At 41.8% G+C, this 19,094-nt stretch overlaps 1 protein-coding gene across 1 annotated transcript; it reads right to left on the minus strand.

Annotated features, from left to right (window-relative positions):
- Positions 1-868: 868 nt before the first annotated feature.
- LOC134309195 (CMP-N-acetylneuraminate-beta-galactosamide-alpha-2,3-sialyltransferase 1-like) lies at positions 869-18,774 on the minus strand. The gene is made up of 6 exons (XM_062990871.1): positions 18,523-18,774; positions 10,478-10,677; positions 6,891-7,070; positions 4,734-4,779; positions 3,535-3,654; positions 869-1,365 (listed from the first exon to the last, which is right to left on the minus strand). The coding sequence occupies exons 1-6, from the start codon at positions 18,772-18,774 to the stop codon at positions 1,198-1,200; spliced, it is 966 nt and encodes a 321-aa protein (XP_062846941.1). The 3' UTR covers positions 869-1,197.
- Between the last annotated feature and the right edge of the window lie 320 nt (positions 18,775-19,094).

Here is a 19,094-nt window from a genome sequence, read left to right on the forward strand (position 1 = left end):
CCTGGATTTTGTAAAGTTGCTTTGAGACAATGTCTATTGTAAAAAGCGCTATATAAATAAAGTTGACTTGACTTGACTTGACTTGGTGTGTGATCTGGAAGGTGATTAGTTGTACAAGTGTACAGCTTCACATCTACCCTCAGTTAAAAAAAATAATAATTTACTTACTGTACTGTACACCGATCACGCACCCGGCCATCCACGTGATGTAAAATAAAACATGATTCATCAGACCAGGCCTCCTTCCATTGCTCCGTGGTCCAGTTCCGATGCTCACGTGCCCATTGTTGGCGCTTTTGGTGGTGGACAGTGGTCAGCATGGGCACCCTGACTGCTGTGCGGCTATGCAGCCCCATACACAACAAACTGTGATGCTCTGTGTATTCGGACACCTTTCTATCAGAACCAGCCTTTGCTCCCCAGGTGCATCAATGAGCCTTGGTCGCCCATGACCCTGTCGTCGGTTTACCACTGTTTCTTCCTTGGACCACTTTTGATAGATACTGAACATTGAAGACCAGGAGTTTTGGAGATGCTCTGACCCAGTCGTCTAGTCATCACAATTTGACCCTCGTCAAACTCGCTCAAATCCTCACGCTTGTCCAATTTTCCTGCTTCTAACATCAACTTTGAAAATAAAATGTTCACTTGCTGCCTAATATATCCCCCCACTAACAGGTGCCGTGATGAAGAGATAATAAGTGTTATTCACTTCACCTGTCAGTGCTCATAATGTTATGCCTGGTGAATATGCAGTATATATGCAATATGACAGGACCGTAAAAAGTAAGAACAAGAAAGAGATCAATACAAAAATAAATTAGGATCACTATCAATATTTTATAAATATTTCTTTAAAAACATCTTGTATAAAAGATACAACATGAGGTATTGTCTTAAATAATATTTCAATATGCAGTATTGCTCTAAGGAAACACTTGGTTGGTCTGTCGGTTGGTTTTCCATGTTCCTTACAGTTCTTATAGCAATATACATTACAGACTATTTACAGTTCACATTTACAGTCCTTCAAATACAGTTTTTAAAGGTCTGGTAACGAAGACAGTCGAAAAACCACCAAACTTCACCATGCAGTGGGGCATCAACAGTGATGTTTTGATCCTGGTTAATTTTTCACGTGTCCACAAACTTTTGGGCAGATGAAGATACATCAGTGTCTTTACCCACATTGTTTCTTCACCATCCTTTGTAAATTGTAACCTTTTTTTTTCTCTGAAGATCCAGCAGGATGCCGCGTTCGTAGCTGCCTTTGTGGTTGCCTTTGTTAAAACGTGGTTGATGTGTGTTGTCAAAGTAATGGAGCCATCTTCCTCTTCTGTCAGCCCCGAATCCAAACACGTTCACCTGTGATGGATAAGTTGACCAATGTCAAAATCTAACATTAATTAATTATTGGTGTACATTTTATAATGTCATTTAACTATGATTGACTACAGTTGGTGACTTCCTTTGCAAATTTGGTGCCTATACAAATATGACTACTTTGGCTGGTCATATGGATAGTCATATGTAATCAAAGAACCAATAAAGACAGGTTCGCTTTGCAGTACAGGCAGCTGGAACACAGGTGGCACTGTCCATAGGCCAGTGATAGCTCAGTGGTTAAGGTACTGGACTAGTAAACAAAAGGTTGACGGTTCAAGCCCCGCCACCACCAAGTTGACACTGTTGGGTCCCTGAGCAAGGCCCTTAACCCTCAATTGCTCATCGTGTAAGTCGCTTTGGATAAAAGCATCTGCTAAATGCTGAAAATGTAAAATGTAAATGTCCACAGGCGAGTAAGCTTTAAATTGGCACGTTTGTTGTTGGCCACATGGCTAAAAAAAGCAAGACTAGAGGCATGACTACAGTATGAGTCCATTGAAATCTAAAGCTTGCTTGGCTGTGTAAAATGAAAGACGTGTTTTGAGGGGTTCTTGGAGTAATCTGAATATCCATTTAGGCATTTAGCAGACGCTCTTATCCAGAGCAACTTACAGAAGAGCTTCCATAGTAAACATTTCATTTCTGTAGTTTAAGTAGACAACAGTCCAAGAACACAAATCTGCAAGTGTTAGCAAGTAAGTGAGTAAGTAAGTACGTCAGCTTAAGTGCTCAGTAAAGAGGTTTTTAATCGTTTTTTGAAGACAGCTAGAGACTCATATGTTCGGACAGACAGAGGAAGTTCGTTCCACCACTTAGGTGCAAGTGCAGAGAAGAGCCTTGATGCTTGTCTTCCTCTAGTCCTGGGTGGAGGATCAAGTAGAGAGACTAGTGGCTCAGAGGTTGCACGGTACAGAGCGGGGTTTAATTAGACTTTGAAGGTAACTTGGGGCTGGTCCATTTTTGGCTTTGTAGGTGAGCATCAGTGTTTCAAACGCAGCAGTGAGGTGATGATGTGGCAGTGTTTGGGCTGGTTAAAAACCAGACGGGCAGCTGTATTATGAACGAGCTGCAAGGGTTTAATAGTGGACATAGGAGCACCTGCCAGGAGGGAGTTGCAGCAGTCCAACTGTCAGATTACAAGTGACTGCACAATAATCTGAGTGGCTTCCATGGAGAGAAGTGGCCGAATATTCCTGATGTTATAGAGGAGGAACCGGCACGATCTCGTGATGTTGGCTACATGAGGAGAGAAGGTCAGCTGGTTATCCAGGACGACACCAAGGCTTCTTACATGATCAGATGGTCTGATCTGGGAGTCATCAAGAGAGATGACTAGATCCTGGGTTGGAGATTGATCTGCAGAAATAAGTAACATGATGAGCTGACATCCATTGTGAGATATAATGCAGACATGCTGAGATGCGAGCTGAGACTTGTGTGTCTGAAGGAGAAAATGACAGAATGAGCTGAGTATCATCTGCATAGGAGTGGTAAAAGAAGCCATGGGAGGCTATGACCTTACCCAGAGAGCAGGTGTAGATAGAGAATAGTATTGGGCCAAGTACGAAGCCCTGAGGAACACCGGTTGAGAGAGTGCATGGAGGGGATATAGGTAGGAGCGTCCTTCCAGGTAGGAGGCCATCCATTGTCATGCCGAACCAGTTACTCCAAGGTTGGAGAGAGTAGACAAGAGTAGACAAGACAAGAGTCCACTGTTTCATGTACTTTGTATTAGGTGCAGTCAAACAAACCTACACCAGCATATACACTAAATGGACAAAAGTATTGGGACACCCCTTCTATTGCTTGAATTCATGTGTTTTAGTCACAACAATTGCTAACAGGTGTAATAAAGCAGCAATGTATAGGCAGTTGTATGCATTCATCTTTGCATTGACAGTTAAGGGAAGGTCCTTTACTGTTCCATCATGACTGTGCTCCTGTGCACAAAGCGAGCTCTATAAAGACATGAAGAAAAGCTTTGTTTAAAGAAACTCCACTGGTCTGCACTGTCCACATATGGTATATAATATACACCCTCATGCTGTGTCATGTTGGTTTCCTGCTTTCATTTCTTGTTTATCTGGTTCATTAATGGATCCACTAAATGTTTATTGATGCTGCAATGTGTTAAAATGGTGCTGTTACCTGATCACAGACGTGTAGAGAAAATATGAGCATAATGAGACCAGTAGATGGGATTCTGCCCCTTCCCTTTAACCAGTAAGCATGGACGTATTTCATGAACTCAGGGTTCATGATGATCACCTAAAAAAGAAAAGAAAGATGACATTTGTTACTCTAGCTGGGATGTTAAGAGGGAACATGGCCGTCTGTCTTCTAGGTTTCTCTTTAGATCAGAGATTTACATACGCTTGTAATTGACACATACACTGATCAGCCATAACATTAAAACCACCTTCTTGTTTCTAAACTCACTGTCCATTTTAGAAGCACTTTGTAGTTCTACAATTACTGACTGTAGTCCATCTATTTCTCTGCATGCTTTGTTAGCCCCCTTTCAAACTGTTTTTCAATGGTCAGGACCCCCCACAGGACCACCACAGAGCAGAAATTATTTAGGTGGTGGATGATTCTCAGCACTGCAGTGACACTGACATGGTGGTGTTGTGCTGGTATGAGTGGATCAGACACAGCAGCGCTGATGGAGTTTTTAAACACCTCACTGTCACTGCTGGCCTGAGAATAGTCCACCAACCAAAAATATCCAGTCATTAGCGTCCTGTGACCACTGATGAAGGTCTAGCAGCAATAGATGAGCGATCATCTCTGACTTTACATCTACAAGGTGGACCAACTAGGTAGGAGTGTCTAATATTGTGGACAGTGAGTGGACACGGTATTTAAAAACTCCAGCAGCGCTGCTGTGTCTGATCCACTCAATCACTGCAGTGCTGAGAATGATCCAACACCTAAACAGTACCTACTCTGTAGTGGTACTTCCTGGGAGAGTCCATTGAAGAACAGGGTAAAAGCAGGTTAAAAAGGTATGTAGAGGATCAGATGGACTACAGTCAGTAATTGTACAATTATAAAGTGCTTCTATATGGTAAGTGGAGCTGATAAAATGGACAGTGAGTGTAGAAACAAAGAGGTCAATCTTCTATGTTGTGACATCCGTTTCGCCAGTAGCTGTTACTCTGTTTGTGTCGGGAGTTTTGATCAGTTTAGCCTTCTTAGATTGTGAAACTGCTATTCGAGATGGGGGGTATTTGAAAGTAGTTGTGTATCGCAAACCGACATATACGGACCAGTACTTAAGGTTTGACTCCCATCATCCAACTGTAATGAAACTTTACGCACATTTAAAAATGGTAAGTGCTCACCTTGTCTTTATTGGCTTCTAATGTTGCTCTTACTGCCGTATGTGTGCTTAAGAGAGAAAACAACAAAAACAAAGAATTTAAATGATGCCATTTGAAATACAGAAACAAACACTATATAAACTACAGTATATGGTCAATAGTATAACACCGGTACATGGTCTTGTTGGATATCATATTCAGTACAGTATATATTGGCATTGGTATAACGTTAGCTCAGAATGCCTTGCTCACAACTGATTTTCCAATCTACAAGCTTAGGAAATGTAGTACTGCTGCATTGCAATCCACAGAGAGAACCAAAACAAAATATTCCTACAGGTCTCAGGTGTACTAAAAACAAAACAACATCACAGACCATCTTTTATTTAATATGGTACAAAAAAGAAGGCCTCGCTCAAAAATTATGTTCCTGGTATTCCAAAAGGTGTTTTATAGGGTTGGAGTCATTGCTCTGTGCACTTTGTAGTTCTACAATTACTGACTGTAGTCCATCTGTTTCTCTACATACTTTTTAAGCCTGCTTTTACCCTGTTCTTCAATGGTCAGGACCACCACAGAGCAGGTATTATTTAGGTGGTGGATCATTCTCAGCACTGCAGTGACACTGACATGGTGGTGGTGTGTTGGTGTGTGTTGTGCTGGTATGAGTGGATCAGACACAGCAGCGCTGCTGGAGTTTTTAAATACCGTGTCCACTCAGTGTCCACTCTATCAGACACTCCTACCTAGTTGGTCCACCTTGTAGATGTGAAGTCAGAGACGATCGCTCATTTGTTGCTGCTGTTTAAGTTGGTCATCTTCTAGACCTTCATCAGTGGTCACAGGACGCTGCCAACTGGCGCTGTTGGCTGGATATTTTTGGTTGGTGGACTATACTCAGTCCAGTAGTGACAGTAAGATGTTTAAAAACTCCATCAGCGCTGCTGTGTCTGATCCACTCATACTAGCACAACACACACTAACACACCATCACCATGTCAGTGTCACTGCAGTGCTTGGAATGATCCACCACCTAAATAATACCTGCTCTGTGGGGGTCCTGTAGGGGTTCCTAACAATTGAAGAACAGCATGAAAGGAGGCTAATAAAGCATGCAGAGAAACAGATGGACTACAGTCAGTAATTGTATGGTAAGTGGAGCTGATAAAATGGACAGTGATTGTGGAAACAAGGATGTGGTTTTAATGTTATGGTTGATCAGTGTATTTATAAGCAGCATTTGGTGAGGACCATTAGCCCTGAGTCAGAGTGGATGGGTCTGTATTAAAAGTCCCGGCACTATTTTGCTTGGATTGATGTGTGATGTATTGTCTATTTGTGTCAATTTGCTTCAAGTGTTTTTTGATTGGTAATTGGCCTCTTCTTCTTACCAGACCACTATAGTTGTATTAATCCTTTTATTTATTTATTTTCTGTCCTTTATACTGAGACCTATTGCAATGTATAGATTGCAATGTATCTGCCTTTTAAGTGTTGGACAATTTCTTGTTTTTCTTGGAGGCTAAATTCTGTGTTTGGTGTCAAAATGCCAAATTCATACTGTATATTTATAATGTATATCTACATTTATATTGTACTCCTTTACCACAGACTTGACCTCATAACAAAAGAGACGTACCAGTTTCTTGTATTCACTTTCCCATCTTTCATTAAATCCTCTTCATTCTGCTTCAATTTTCTGTTCTTGTATATTTTGGGATTATTTGTAAATATTTCTCAACATCACTTGTTGGAAAGCCGCCTCAGCTAAACGCTGATGTGGAAACAACGGCATCTAGTGGTGGGATGCGGCCACTTTGCAGGTCACAAAATCGGTATGCATTGTCTTTATGTACAATTTTACAGTATTTTAAGACAATCATACGTCTTTTAAGCTCCCGCAGGCCTTGAGTTTGACACATGTGACTTGGACTGTAGCCTAAAGATGCGTGACCTGACTTGGACTCTGGTCTAAGAACTCGTGACTTGATTTAGACTCTGGCCTAAGATTTATAATGACTTGTATTTTGTGACTTGTGAACACCTCCGGTGTGTGGTCATATAATGTGGGGTCTAAATACCTTTTAAGTAATCGTTCTCTTTCTGTCATATAAATTAAATTATGTTGCTACACAGCTACTGTTTGTGTTACTTTGACCATTTGGTTTGTGCTCTTACCGGTTAATGTGCTTGGTGGTGAAGGCGCTTATGAGCCATTCCAAGTCTCTAACACTAAATGGCAGCAGCACCATATGGGTGGAGTTGTCCATGTCCATGGCACTTACAGGGTACATGGCTCGGTGCGTGGTGCGTGTCCCGACGTCAGTCTCAAAGCCTTTAGTGGGACCCTGATTCATCCTGCGGAACAAGATTTAACAAGCATGTAACAATCATAATAAAAAAGTTTAGGCTTTTTTTCTCACCTGCTAGACTAAGAATTACACCTGCCGGCAGCTTTTTCTCATCTATGGTTTACTCTCTTTTGCAATACTCTTATATTATCACTCGTTTTTCTAAGGATGGTTTGGTACAGATTCCAGTGAAAGCCAACAGACATTCTGGCAATTAAGCAGTAGCTTCTTAATCAGTCATCCCTCTAACTGCTTAATCTTAGTCTGGGTCACAGTGCGTCAGTGGGTGCAGGGCAAATGTAGGTCCTGAATGAGGCACCGGTATATTTGTATATAGATATATGTATATATGTATATTATACATTGCAAACTGTTTATTGGAAAGCAGGTCTTTGCAAAGGTCACTAGTTTCTATACACCAAACCACATCTCTTTGAACCTTGCATTGTACCTGTGCTGCCTCTGCTATGGACTATGCTGATTTCTGGGCAAGACGAAAATAGGAAGAGGATGCAAGAGGTTCTTTGTTGCAGGCAGAGCCCAGACCTTGCAAGCCCTAATGTACTTCTCCACCATCTGTGCAAAAACTCATCTGTTGTACTGGCTTCTGGGTGGCCTGCAAAAAGGCCCGTCTTTCCCCATTGAAGGACTTGTCCATAAACAGAGGTTGGGATCGTTTTATAGCTTGGCTGTTACTGGGATCGGGCTCCTGTCACTTAGCTTCCCATAGAGCCTCTTTGAGCCCCCATCTAAGAGACGCTATTATCCTGGATTATGGAATGAGAGGCTTGTTTGAGGGTGAGAGGGTTGGAAACCAGGTCAGGTCAATAGGACAGGACAAAGTCGAGGCCTGATTAGGGTTAAACCATTTGGCCTGTTGAATGTAGGCCAGGTTTTTGTGGTCCGTCCAAACTAGTAATAAGTATCTCCAAAGTAAACTTCATGGCTAGCAGCTTTCTGTTCCCAATAGTAGAGTTTCTCTCAGACAGTGTTAGTCTATGAGAGAAGTATGTGCATGCAAAGTGTTGCTTGGGGTTGCCCTGACCCATACATCAGAGGCATCAACCTGTGCATGAATTAGCGTCTCAGCTACAGAGTAGGAAAGGGAGGGACACAGCCTGGCAATGTTGTTTTGTAACTGATTTAATATGGGTATCAAACGAAAGTGAAGAATGGTTTGGTACAGATCAAGTATGTGTGTGTTATCAAGTATAACACCGAGGTTACATAACTAGGTTACAGAGGCTGTAACAAGGTCAGGAATAGCCAATGTGGGCTGCCCAATTTAAGTAGAGTATGGCTTTCATTGTATTGCTATTCAACTTAAGAAAGCTCTTGGCCATCCAGTCTTTGATATCGACCAAGCAGCTTATCAGTGAATCCGATGAAAGGTTGTTAGAAGGCTTGGCACAGATATAGATTTGCACATCATTCGCATAACAGTGAAAACATAGACCATGCTGCCGGATAATATTTCCAAGTGGAAGCATGTAAATAATGAACAGCAGGGGGCCAAGAACTGAGCCCTGAGGAACACCATGAGCAAGAGTGGAAGGATTTGACTTAAAGCTGCCAAGTGAGACAAACTGCTGCCTATCTGTAAGATGTGACCTAAACCAAGCTAATGCAATGTCAGCGATGCCAATCAAATTCTTTAGCCCAGGAAGCATTGGACCATCTGCAGCTGACCCTTGGATACTATGAAGCCCCGGAAAGTTATCAGTGGAACTCTGACTTTTCCAGCTTAAAGGATAGATGGTGGTCCGAGAGCAGCTGCAGGACATGCCTACCGTGAGCTATGTGTTCATCTAGATTTCTACTATAGATTAAGATGTCATCCAAGTAGACGAACACATAGTGCCCCAGGGCCTCCTGGATTACCTAGTTAAATAATTGTTGGATGAAAGCGGGGGCATTCATGTGCCCAAAAGGCATTACTTGATACTTGTAGTTTTTGGGAGGCACAATAAAGGCTTTCTTCCACTCACCCTCTTGCCGAATTTGAAAGACCACCCCGGACCCTAGTGATTGACTGTCTATACTGGTGATAGGATGGTGTCCCTTGAGGGATGTCATGGGGATGCAGAGGGCCTGTTGGACTCCTCAATAGATGGTATCCCTCAGAAACGCCCCTGAGGGCCAAAAGGCTTAGGCTAAAGGGGCGAGAGCACTAGGTGGGACCGCTACAGAGGCAAGTCAACCAGCTACTTGATCCACCAGTCATCTCTAATCCCCACTATTGTTGGGCTCCTAAACAAGGCCCTTAACCCTCAATTACCTGCATGATATTTGATCATAACTGGAAGCTGCTGTGTTAATAAGCATTTGCTAAATTGCATAATTGTGTTCATACTGTTTTACCTATTTTACCAAATGAAACGGCAAAAGAAATTAACAAAGCCGTGGAAGCATCGGACCAGCTTGACTGAGGTGGGCTGGGGCCATTCAGTGTTGGCCTCGGTCTTTGCTGGATCCATCTGCAACTGATTCTTGGATGCAACGAAGCACAGGAAGGTTATCAGTGGAACTTGGATTTTTCAGCTTAAAGGAGAGATGGTGGTCCAAGAACAGCTGCAGGACATGCCCACCATGAGCTATGTGTTCATCTAGATTTATACTATAGATCAAGATGTAATTCAAGTAGACAAACATGTAGTTAATGAATCGTTGGAGGACCGTGGGGCATTTGTGAGCCCAAAGGGCATTACTTGGTACTTGTAGTCCCTCAAGGCACTGCGTCCTATCACCAGTAGACATAGTCTACTGTCATAGATCTATCATATCTATGATCATAGTAGTCATAGATAGTCAATCACTACAGGTCACTAGGGGTGGTCAGCCTTGAGTCTAACAAATTCGTCAAGGAGGTAAGTGGGAGACAGCCTTCATTGTGCCTTCTGAGAACTACAAGTACCAAGTTATGTTCCTTACAAATGACTTTGTATGTTTTGTAGATTAGTTTTAGTAAGGTAGATTTTGCAACATAGATAGGGTTAAGAATTAGGTAACAATGTAATTTACATAAGTAATTATATTAAGTACCAATGCACAGTTTCTGCAACTTTCATGATCAGGGTCATTGGGCTTTCAAGTCTTCATGCTAGCTTGAGTTTATAGCTAATTATACAATACATGTACATAAAACATATAACACAGGAACAGGGGATTCAATTTCATGACAGCCTGCTTGACTATGGACATTCTCATGTTTCATCAGCCTCTAATTCATGACTGTAAGGTGGTACCTGGGTTACATCTTACCATTCAGACAAAATTACCAAAAGGTGACAGTTTGTTTTGTTTTCTCAACCTTGTCAAGCAAACACTGTTTTATTACACTTTAATGGTGCACTAGCACAGAGAGAACCTATAGGAAAAATAATTTAGGATAGGTAATAAGACAGGTGATGGTACCTGATAACGAAGTCATGTGCATCTATTAGAGGACCATAAAAAGATCCAATAAGGTTGGCCGAGTTTCCCACCACAGCGCAGGTTCTGCAGCGGTCATGACTGGAGTCGTTGTAGTATTGCACATCAGGGAACAATGAGAACAGGGAGTCCTTAATCACCTCATAGTTTTTGTTGCTCCCACTGTTGAGACGTTGTAGCCTCTGCCAAGAGATAAAAGAGAAAACCAATTTCAATGCTTTATTATAAAATAATTATAATAAAATAAAACATACATTACATATTTTGCATTCAGGATTTTGTTTTATTCTGCTAATTAAAAGTAAAATTTTGCCCCATTCACCAGCTGAGTTGTAATTATTGTCAACATGATTTGACAAATGAGGTAAATTCATAAATGTAAGCTGTGTTGTTTTTCTTTTCCTTATTTTCAAAAGTCTTATTTAGGGTGCATTTAGCAGGCATGATTGGCAATGCCTGCAGCAGACACATTTCTGTTAGGGTGGGATGTCCGGACTATGTGGGTGGGGTCTTCAAACGTTGTGTAAGGACCCTGATTAGCAGATAGAGAAGCGCCTATGCAGAGTGCATGGGTGAAAAAGGGTTCCTCAAAGGGCTGCACGCGGGTCGGAGGAGGCGTGAGCAGCAACATACCCACCTCAACTGCAATCAGGGATCCTCCAGCAGCGGAAGACAAATTGACTGCACTACATTGAGAGAAATGGGAGAAAATGCATAAATAAAATAGAAGTCTTATTCAGATAGGACTGGTTAATCTGGGCTATATCTGTAGCAGCTAAGTAATTCTTTTAAAGCTAGCTACCAAAATGGGAATGTGATTAATTGAGGTTATTGATGGTGCTTTGGAAGACCTCCTGCATTGTTCTGGTGCCAAAAGAGCAAAAATCCTAAGGAACTGAATGAGTACAGACCAATAGCACTGGGGCTATAAAGCCTTAGCAGTTAAGGTACTACATTAGTAATCGGAAAGTTGCTGGATCAAGCCCCACCACTGCCATGTTGACAATGCACACAGTGGACAGTGATAGCCTAGAGCAGTGGTTCTCAAACTTTTTAGACCAAGTACCACCCATTATCAAACCAAAACTTCCAAGTACCACCTATGTTTCTCATCACAGAACCACATATGGCACACATTAATTAGGTGTGTGTGTATATATTAGTGGTGGGAATTATGGCTTCTTGAAGGGAGCCGGATCTTTTGGCTCGGTTCCTTTTAAAGAGCCGTTCAAAGAAATGGCTCTTCGTTCTTCGGGAGGCGCTACTGGGTAAACTATAAGACACCCCCGATATTAACATCAAATTTTGATACCTTGCCTTAAATGTATTCCTAATTCAAACAACACTTAAACGAGAAAAAAAAGTTACTTCAAAAGGAAAAAAACGACAGAGAAGAGACGTACTGTGATTGCATCGCATTAAGTTTCAGAATAATCCTCTCTTGTGCAGAGATGTGACTGTGTTTGTTTCTGCTTTTAAACATAAGCGCCATGAAATAATCAGATTTAACACAATTAAACAAGTTTATAGTTTATTTCTCAATTATTTGCCATTATACTACTAGCTCTCTCTCTCTCTCTCTCTGTGTGTGTGTGTGTGTGTGTGTGTGTCTCTCGCTCTCCGTGATACTGAAAGTGTTTCGGATTTGAATATCGACAATAAACAGCTCTTATTACAATTTACGATTAATTCCCTCTACTGATGTGAAGCTGAATGGGTGGATTACAGTCTAGAACTGCGCAGAAATAAAAGACTCGGTTCCTTTCGTTCATTTCAAAGATCCGTTCAATAGAATCGGATCGTTTGCGAACGACTCATCACTAGTATATCTGCAGTTACCACTGACCATTTCAGTGAGTGCACCTGTTTAGCGGAGTAGCCTTGTGATGTCAGGAACGAGATCAGTGAGATTCAAACGCAGATCTGCTCTGATAAAAGCGAGAGACCTACTGATAACTTTACTGATAACTTTTCTGAAATTTCGAGATGGAAACCGCGAGCATGAAGTATAGACGTAATGAAGTACGGTGGCTGCGTAGCCCCGAATATTTTTAAAAACACATTCGTTTTAATTAAACTGATTTTATTAAAACAGAATTTTGAAACAGATTTTATTAGTAATTTCCAAATTTTAAATTTTTTATTTATTTATAATTATTAAATTATTTATTTTTTCGGTGCATGTAATTACTTTTCCGAGATTATCTGGCGTACCACCTCGTGCTGCTTCACGTACCACCAGTGGTACGCGTACCACAGTTTGAGAACCACTGGCCTAGAGGGTAGAGATTTAGGCTATCAATCGAATGGTTGATAGTTTGAATCCTGGTTCTACCATGTTGCCACTGTTGGGCGCTCTCTGCTCAAGGGGCGCCGTACAATGGCTGACCCTGTGCTCTGACCCCAGCTTCTAAACAAGCTGGGAGATGCGAAGAAAGAATGTTGTTGTACTGTACATCTGTATATGTATATATGACAATGAAGGCATTCTGTTCTATTCTATTCTATTCTATTCTATTCTATTCTATTCTATTCTATTATATTATATTATATTATATTATATTTCATTCTATTCTTATGTCCTTACCCCTAAATGGCTTGATTTGTACTTGGTCACAATAGTACGTTTCTTTGGATAAAAGTGTCCGCTAAATGCTTTAAATGTAAATGTGGCATTTGCATCACACATGATAAAGTCAATTAAGAGGCTTGTGCTTGGTCCTGATTTGTGTGTTTATTAGGATTTTAACGTTCATGACAGAAAGGGTAGCCACTTGTTAAACAAGGTTCATCAGTTGACCAGTTTTAACGTCAAACACAGTCATGGTCAATTTAGAGTGTGGGATGCTTTTGGAGTGTGGGAGGAAACTGGAGCTCCAGGAGGAAACCCACACAGACACGGTGAGAACATGCAAACTCCACACCGGAAGGACCTGGACCGCCCCACCTGGGGATCGAACCCAGGTCCTTCTTGCTGTGAGGCAACAGTGCTACCCACTAAGCCACCGTGACACCCTGGTCACGGGTTGGAGCGGCATTGGACCTCTTACAGCGGTGCTTGGTGATGCTGTTTTCTATCTGCTGCGTAGAGCTTACTCATGCCTAAAGAAGGCAGAGAGCATTGTAAAAGTCATATTCTTTTATTTTCAGCCCCTCCTGTTGAGAGACAAGCTAGATGTGGTACAGGTAGACCCTGCTTTGGTGTCCTGAATCACTGACTACCTGACTAGCAGGCCCCTGTACATGAGACTACAAAACCCTGTGTTAGAGCAGACTATGGGGAGTATTGGGGCTCCATTAGGTACTGTTTTTGCTCTCTTTTTCTTTACACCTCCAGTTTCAGGTATGTGTCTGAGACATGTCATGGGATTGTAGTAAAGGGAAAAGAAAAAAATATATCTATAGGTACTTTGGTTTCCACCTCAGTGACAGGTTAGGATAAGGGCTGGTTGTAATCAGGCTATATATAAAGGACCAGAGCCAACAACCAAAAAGGACTGAGGTCTATTTTTGTGAGAGGCAGGCTGCTGAGAACCTTCTGATGCTGGTATGAGTGGATCAGACACAGCAGCGCTGATGGAGTTTTTAAACACCTCACTGTCCCTGCTAGACTGAGAATAATCCACAAACCAAAAATATCCAGCCAACAGCGCCCCGTGGGCAGCGTCCTGTGACCAGTGATGAAGGTCTAGAAGATGACCAACTCAAACAGCAGCAATAGATGAGCGATTGTCTCTGACTTTACATCTACAAGGTGGACCAACTAGGTAGGAGTGTCTAATAGAGTGGACAGTGAGTGGACACAGTATTTTAAAAACTCCAGCAGTGCTGCTGTGTCTGAACACTAACACACCACCACCATGTTATTGTCTGTCAGGGAGGCACGGGCAGTTGTAGCCTAGTGGTTAAGGTACTGGACTAGTCATTAAAAGGTCACTGATTAGGCCACTCAGGTGGTGCAGCGGTAAAAACACACACTGGAACCAGAGCTGGATCTCAAATACATCGTAACGAATCTCAGCTCTGCCTGCCGGCTAAGGCTGAGCGGCCACATGAACAAAGATTGACCTGTTGTTCAGATGGGCGGGACTAAGCCGGATAGGGTCTCTCTCTCATGACTGGTGCAATTACGACCTCTGCTGGCTGATTGATGGCGCCTGCACAGAGATGAGAAAAGAGTGCCGTCAGGGTGTGTCTCTCCGTACACAACACTGAGCTGCACTGCACTCGTCAAAGTGTAGTTGATAAGATGCATACGGCTGCTGCCCACTTGTCAGAGTGGTCGTGGGTTAGCTTCGTTCTCCCCAATCACAGCAGGGATCGGCATTGGTGGAGAGGAAGCATAATTGGGCAATTGGACGCACTAAAAAGGGAGAAAAAGGGGATAAAATGCATACATATATAAGGTCGCTGGTTCAAGACCCACCACTGCCAGGTTATTATTATGCCCCTGTCCCACGTTTTTTACGGTTTTACAACTTCTCCCCTGCGTTTCCCCTCACCCCGTATCTTTCGTTCTCATTGCTAGTTGCAGAGCGAGCCGCTGGAATCGAGTTGTTGAACAGTTCACACATAGCGATCGAGAGCCGAGTTTCGATCCCTGAGCGAGCGACGAGGTGCTTCCGAGCTGCCACATCTAGCGGTGACCAGTCGGCAAAAATCAGGGTAAAAATCATGTTGTGTGAACTAGGCATTAGTCAGGTAGCGGTAGCACAACAGTGTTAACAGATGAGAGAGATTTCCTCAATATGGTGGAAAAAAATAAACAAAAACAACAAATAAATGAGGTGTGTCGGCAGTTTAGAAGATTCTAAGATTTCTAAGAAGTTTCAGATTAAAAGACTACAGTGTATCACAAAAGTGAGTACACCCCTCACATTTCTGCAGATATTTAAGTATATCTTTTCATGGGACAACACTGACAAAATGACACTTTGACACAATGAAAAGTAGTCTGTGTGCAGCTTATATAACAGTGTACATTTATTCTTCCCTCAAAATAACTCAATATACAGCCATTAATGTCTAAACCACCGGCAACAAAAGTGAGTACACCCCTAAGAGACTACACCCCTAAATGTCCAAATTGAGCACTGCTTGTCATTTTCCCTCCAAAATGTCATGTGACTTGTTAGTGTTACTAGGTCTCAGGTGTGCATAGGGAGCAGGTGTGTTCAATTTAGTAGTACAGCTCTCACACTCTCTCATACTGGTCACTGAAAGTTCCAACATGGCACCTCATGGCAAAGAACTCTCTGAGGATCTTAAAAGACGAATTGTTGCGCTACATGAAGATGGCCAAGGCTACAAGAAGATTGCCAACACCCTGAAACTGAGCTGCAGCACAGTGGCCAAGATCATCCAGCGTTTTAAAAGAGCAGGGTCCACTCAGAACAGACCTCGCGTTGGTCGTCCAAAGAAGCTGAGTGCACGTGCTCAGCGTCACATCCAACTGCTGTCTTTGAAAGATAGGCGCAGGAGTGCTGTCAGCATTGCTGCAGAGATTGAAAAGGTGGGGGGTCAGCCTGTCAGTGCTCAGACCATACGCCGCACACTACATCAAATTGGTCTGCATGGCTGTCACCCCAGAAGGAAGCCTCTTCTGAAGTCTCTACACAAGAAAGCCCGCAAACAGTTTGCTGAAGACATGTCAACAAAGGACATGGTTTACTGGAACCATGTCCTATGGTCTGATGAGACCAAGATTAATTTGTTTGGTTCAGATGGTCTCAAGCATGTGTGGCGGCAATCAGGTGAGGAGTACAAAGATAAGTGTGTCATGCCTACAGTCAAGCATGGTGGTGGGAATGCCATGGTCTGGGGCTGCATGAGTGCAGCAGGTGTTGGGGAGTTACATTTCATTGAGGGACACATGAACTCCAATATGTACTGTGAAATACTGAAGCAGAGCATGATCCCCTCCCTCCGGAAACTGGGTCGCAGGGCAGTGTTCCAGCATGATAATGACCCCAAACACACCTCTAAGACGACCACTGCTTTATTGAAGAGGCTGAGGGTAAAGGTGATGGACTGGCCAAGCATGTCTCCAGACCTAAACCCAATAGAACATCTTTGGGGCATCCTCAAGCGGAAGGTGGAGGAGCGCAAAGTCTCGAATATCCGCCAGCTCCGTGATGTCGTCATGGAGGAGTGGAAAAGCATTCCAGTGGCAACCTGTGAAGCTCTGGTAAACTCCATGCCCAGGAGAGTTAAGGCAGTTCTGGGAAATAATGGTGGCCACACAAAATATTGACACTTCAGGAACTTTCACTAAGGGGTGTACTCACTTTTGTTGCCGGTGGTTTAGACATTAATGGCTGTATATTGAGTTATTTTGAGGGAAGAATAAATTTACACTGTTATATAAGCTGCACACAGACTACTTTTCATTGTGTCAAAGTGTCATTTTGTCAGTGTTGTCCCATGAAAAGATATACTTAAATATCTGCAGAAATGTGAGGGGTGTACTCACTTTTGTGATACACTGTATATACTAAACGGTTACTACCGGGGTGAAAATACTTCAGTTTAATTGCTATACCAACGTTATAGCAACAACACTGAATCAAGCTGGAACAGTAGATGTATAAAGTATACTAATTACTAATGGTAATTGTATAATACAGCGGTACCTTGAAACTCAACGTCAATTTGTTCTGGGAGTGGCGCTGAGTTTAAAAGGCGTTGAGTTTCAAGGTGTTTTTTCCTATAAGGATGTTTGGTAAACCTGTTAATGCGTCCATGGTCCCGTGGAACTGAATATATATTAGGCTAATGTAAAATAATGGGGTGTTTTGACACTTATACACTGAAAATAACACAAATATAATAACACGAAGTGTTTAAAAAACACTGACATACAATTAAAAAAACAGCTGATTCTGACAATTTCTCAGAAGCTCGAGCTGTAACACAAGTTTAAAAGTGAAACAGGGAGGAAAATCCAGATAAACACAGATACATGTATAGCTTTCAGACTGAATCTGACGCTTATTCCACACAAATGCGGATTCGTCTCATATTTACAGTTTGGTGACGTTTTACCTCGTAGTTCAAGCCGAGCACTGAGTAAAGCCACAGTTCATTGTTAATTTTAAATTAAATAAATAAATGTAAAACTGAACACGTTGAGTTTAAGGGAAACATTGAGTTTCAAAGATTTTGAGTTTAGATGACGTTAAATATTATATTAATAATAAACATTGTATATATAAGGGCAGTTATAGCCTAGTGGTTAAGGTACCAGACTAGTAATCAAAAGGTTGCTGGTTCAAGCCCCAGCACTGCCAGGTTGCTACTGTTGGGCCCTTGAGCAAGGCCCTTAACCCCAGATTGCTTAGATAATATAATGTCACAGTACTGTAAGTTGCTTTGGATAAAAGCGTCTGCTATATGCCGTAAATGTAAATATTGCACCTGTTTCACGCGTACTGATCATTTATTGTGTCATTTTGAGTGGTCGAGCAAAGCTTATAGTCCTCAAACTTTTTATATTCTATGTACTTATTACAGTAGAACCAGCCACAGACATATAGAAAGTCCCAGTCATACAAAATAAAACATACCATGATATACCGTGAAATTGTCAGAATCTTAAATAATACAGTGATTTTTGGTCATACCGTCCAGCCCTACATCAGCACAGAATTTAATATTGCCTTCACCCTAAATGCACTGCTGTTACAAAATAGGCATTGCCATGCACTTTTTACGCCACTGTTTTACGTGTTGTTTGAGTGATTTGTCTCATCAGTGTTTTTTCATGCCCTCAAACATGTTCACAGTAAATTAAGGATGAACGTTATCATTAAATATTATCATTAAAATCAGATAAACAGAGGAGAAGGTGACAAAAAAAAAAAAAAAAGATCTGATTCATCTTAGTTTTTCAGTATAGTTTTAAATGATGATGTTTAAATTTTGTACGTACTAAAAAACAATAATCAATATATTTAATTAAAAATCTCTTAAACATTTACCATAACAAAAGTAAATCAATATAAAAATAAATGATGCTCTGTGCTCACCATCCACCACTTTTTGGTTGTACCACTGAGGTTGTATGTCCTGCTGTTCAGCATTATGGGCACAGAGCTTCTAAATCGATCAGTAAACCACGGGTCCTCATTCAGCTCCATGACGCACCGGTTACACCCACATGGTCTCGTCAAGTTGGCATCAAAATCGATGTTGAAGCGGACTTCTAACCCGATGTGAACGTACGCCATCAGGCAGAATATGACCACAGCTGACAAAAAAGCCAGAAGTTGGGCTTTCATCACCGGTAAAATTGTAAACAGATATTAAAATAAATAAAAGTACTAGTTTGTGATGGCTGCCACCATTAAGAAGAGGTGTTCTGCTATTTGCCAGCACACAGGCTGTGGTGATGAGTGCAGTGTGATGAGATAGCTGTTCTGTCAGAAGCAGGTTCAGTGGAAGCTACACCTAGATGGGTGTCGGCTTTTGCTGCACCAATCATAATGTTTGCACTCTACATAGAGTCACTAATACACCTTTTTTGTCACTCAACTCCAAAACTATGGGCATTAAAATTAAAATGCTAATAAAAAAGAGAGCTTTGATTTGTCCCTAATAG

This window comes from Trichomycterus rosablanca, chromosome 1, assembly GCF_030014385.1.
Source record: "Trichomycterus rosablanca isolate fTriRos1 chromosome 1, fTriRos1.hap1, whole genome shotgun sequence".
Classification (NCBI taxonomy): domain Eukaryota; kingdom Metazoa; phylum Chordata; class Actinopteri; order Siluriformes; family Trichomycteridae; genus Trichomycterus; species Trichomycterus rosablanca.

Bases quoted from the DNA above. Each gene is read 5' to 3' on its own strand.
- LOC134309195 (XM_062990871.1), bottom strand. From the start codon at position 18,774: ATGAAAGCCCAACTTCTGGCTTTTTTGTCAGCTGTGGTCATATTCTGC. The intron at 3,655-4,733 runs GTGAGCACTTAC...TTTCTTTTTTAG, and splicing joins TAGAAGCCAATAAAGACAAG to GTGATCATCATGAACCCTGA. The intron at 1,366-3,534 runs GTAACAGCACCA...TATCCATCACAG, and splicing joins CTCTACACGTCTGTGATCAG to GTGAACGTGTTTGGATTCGG.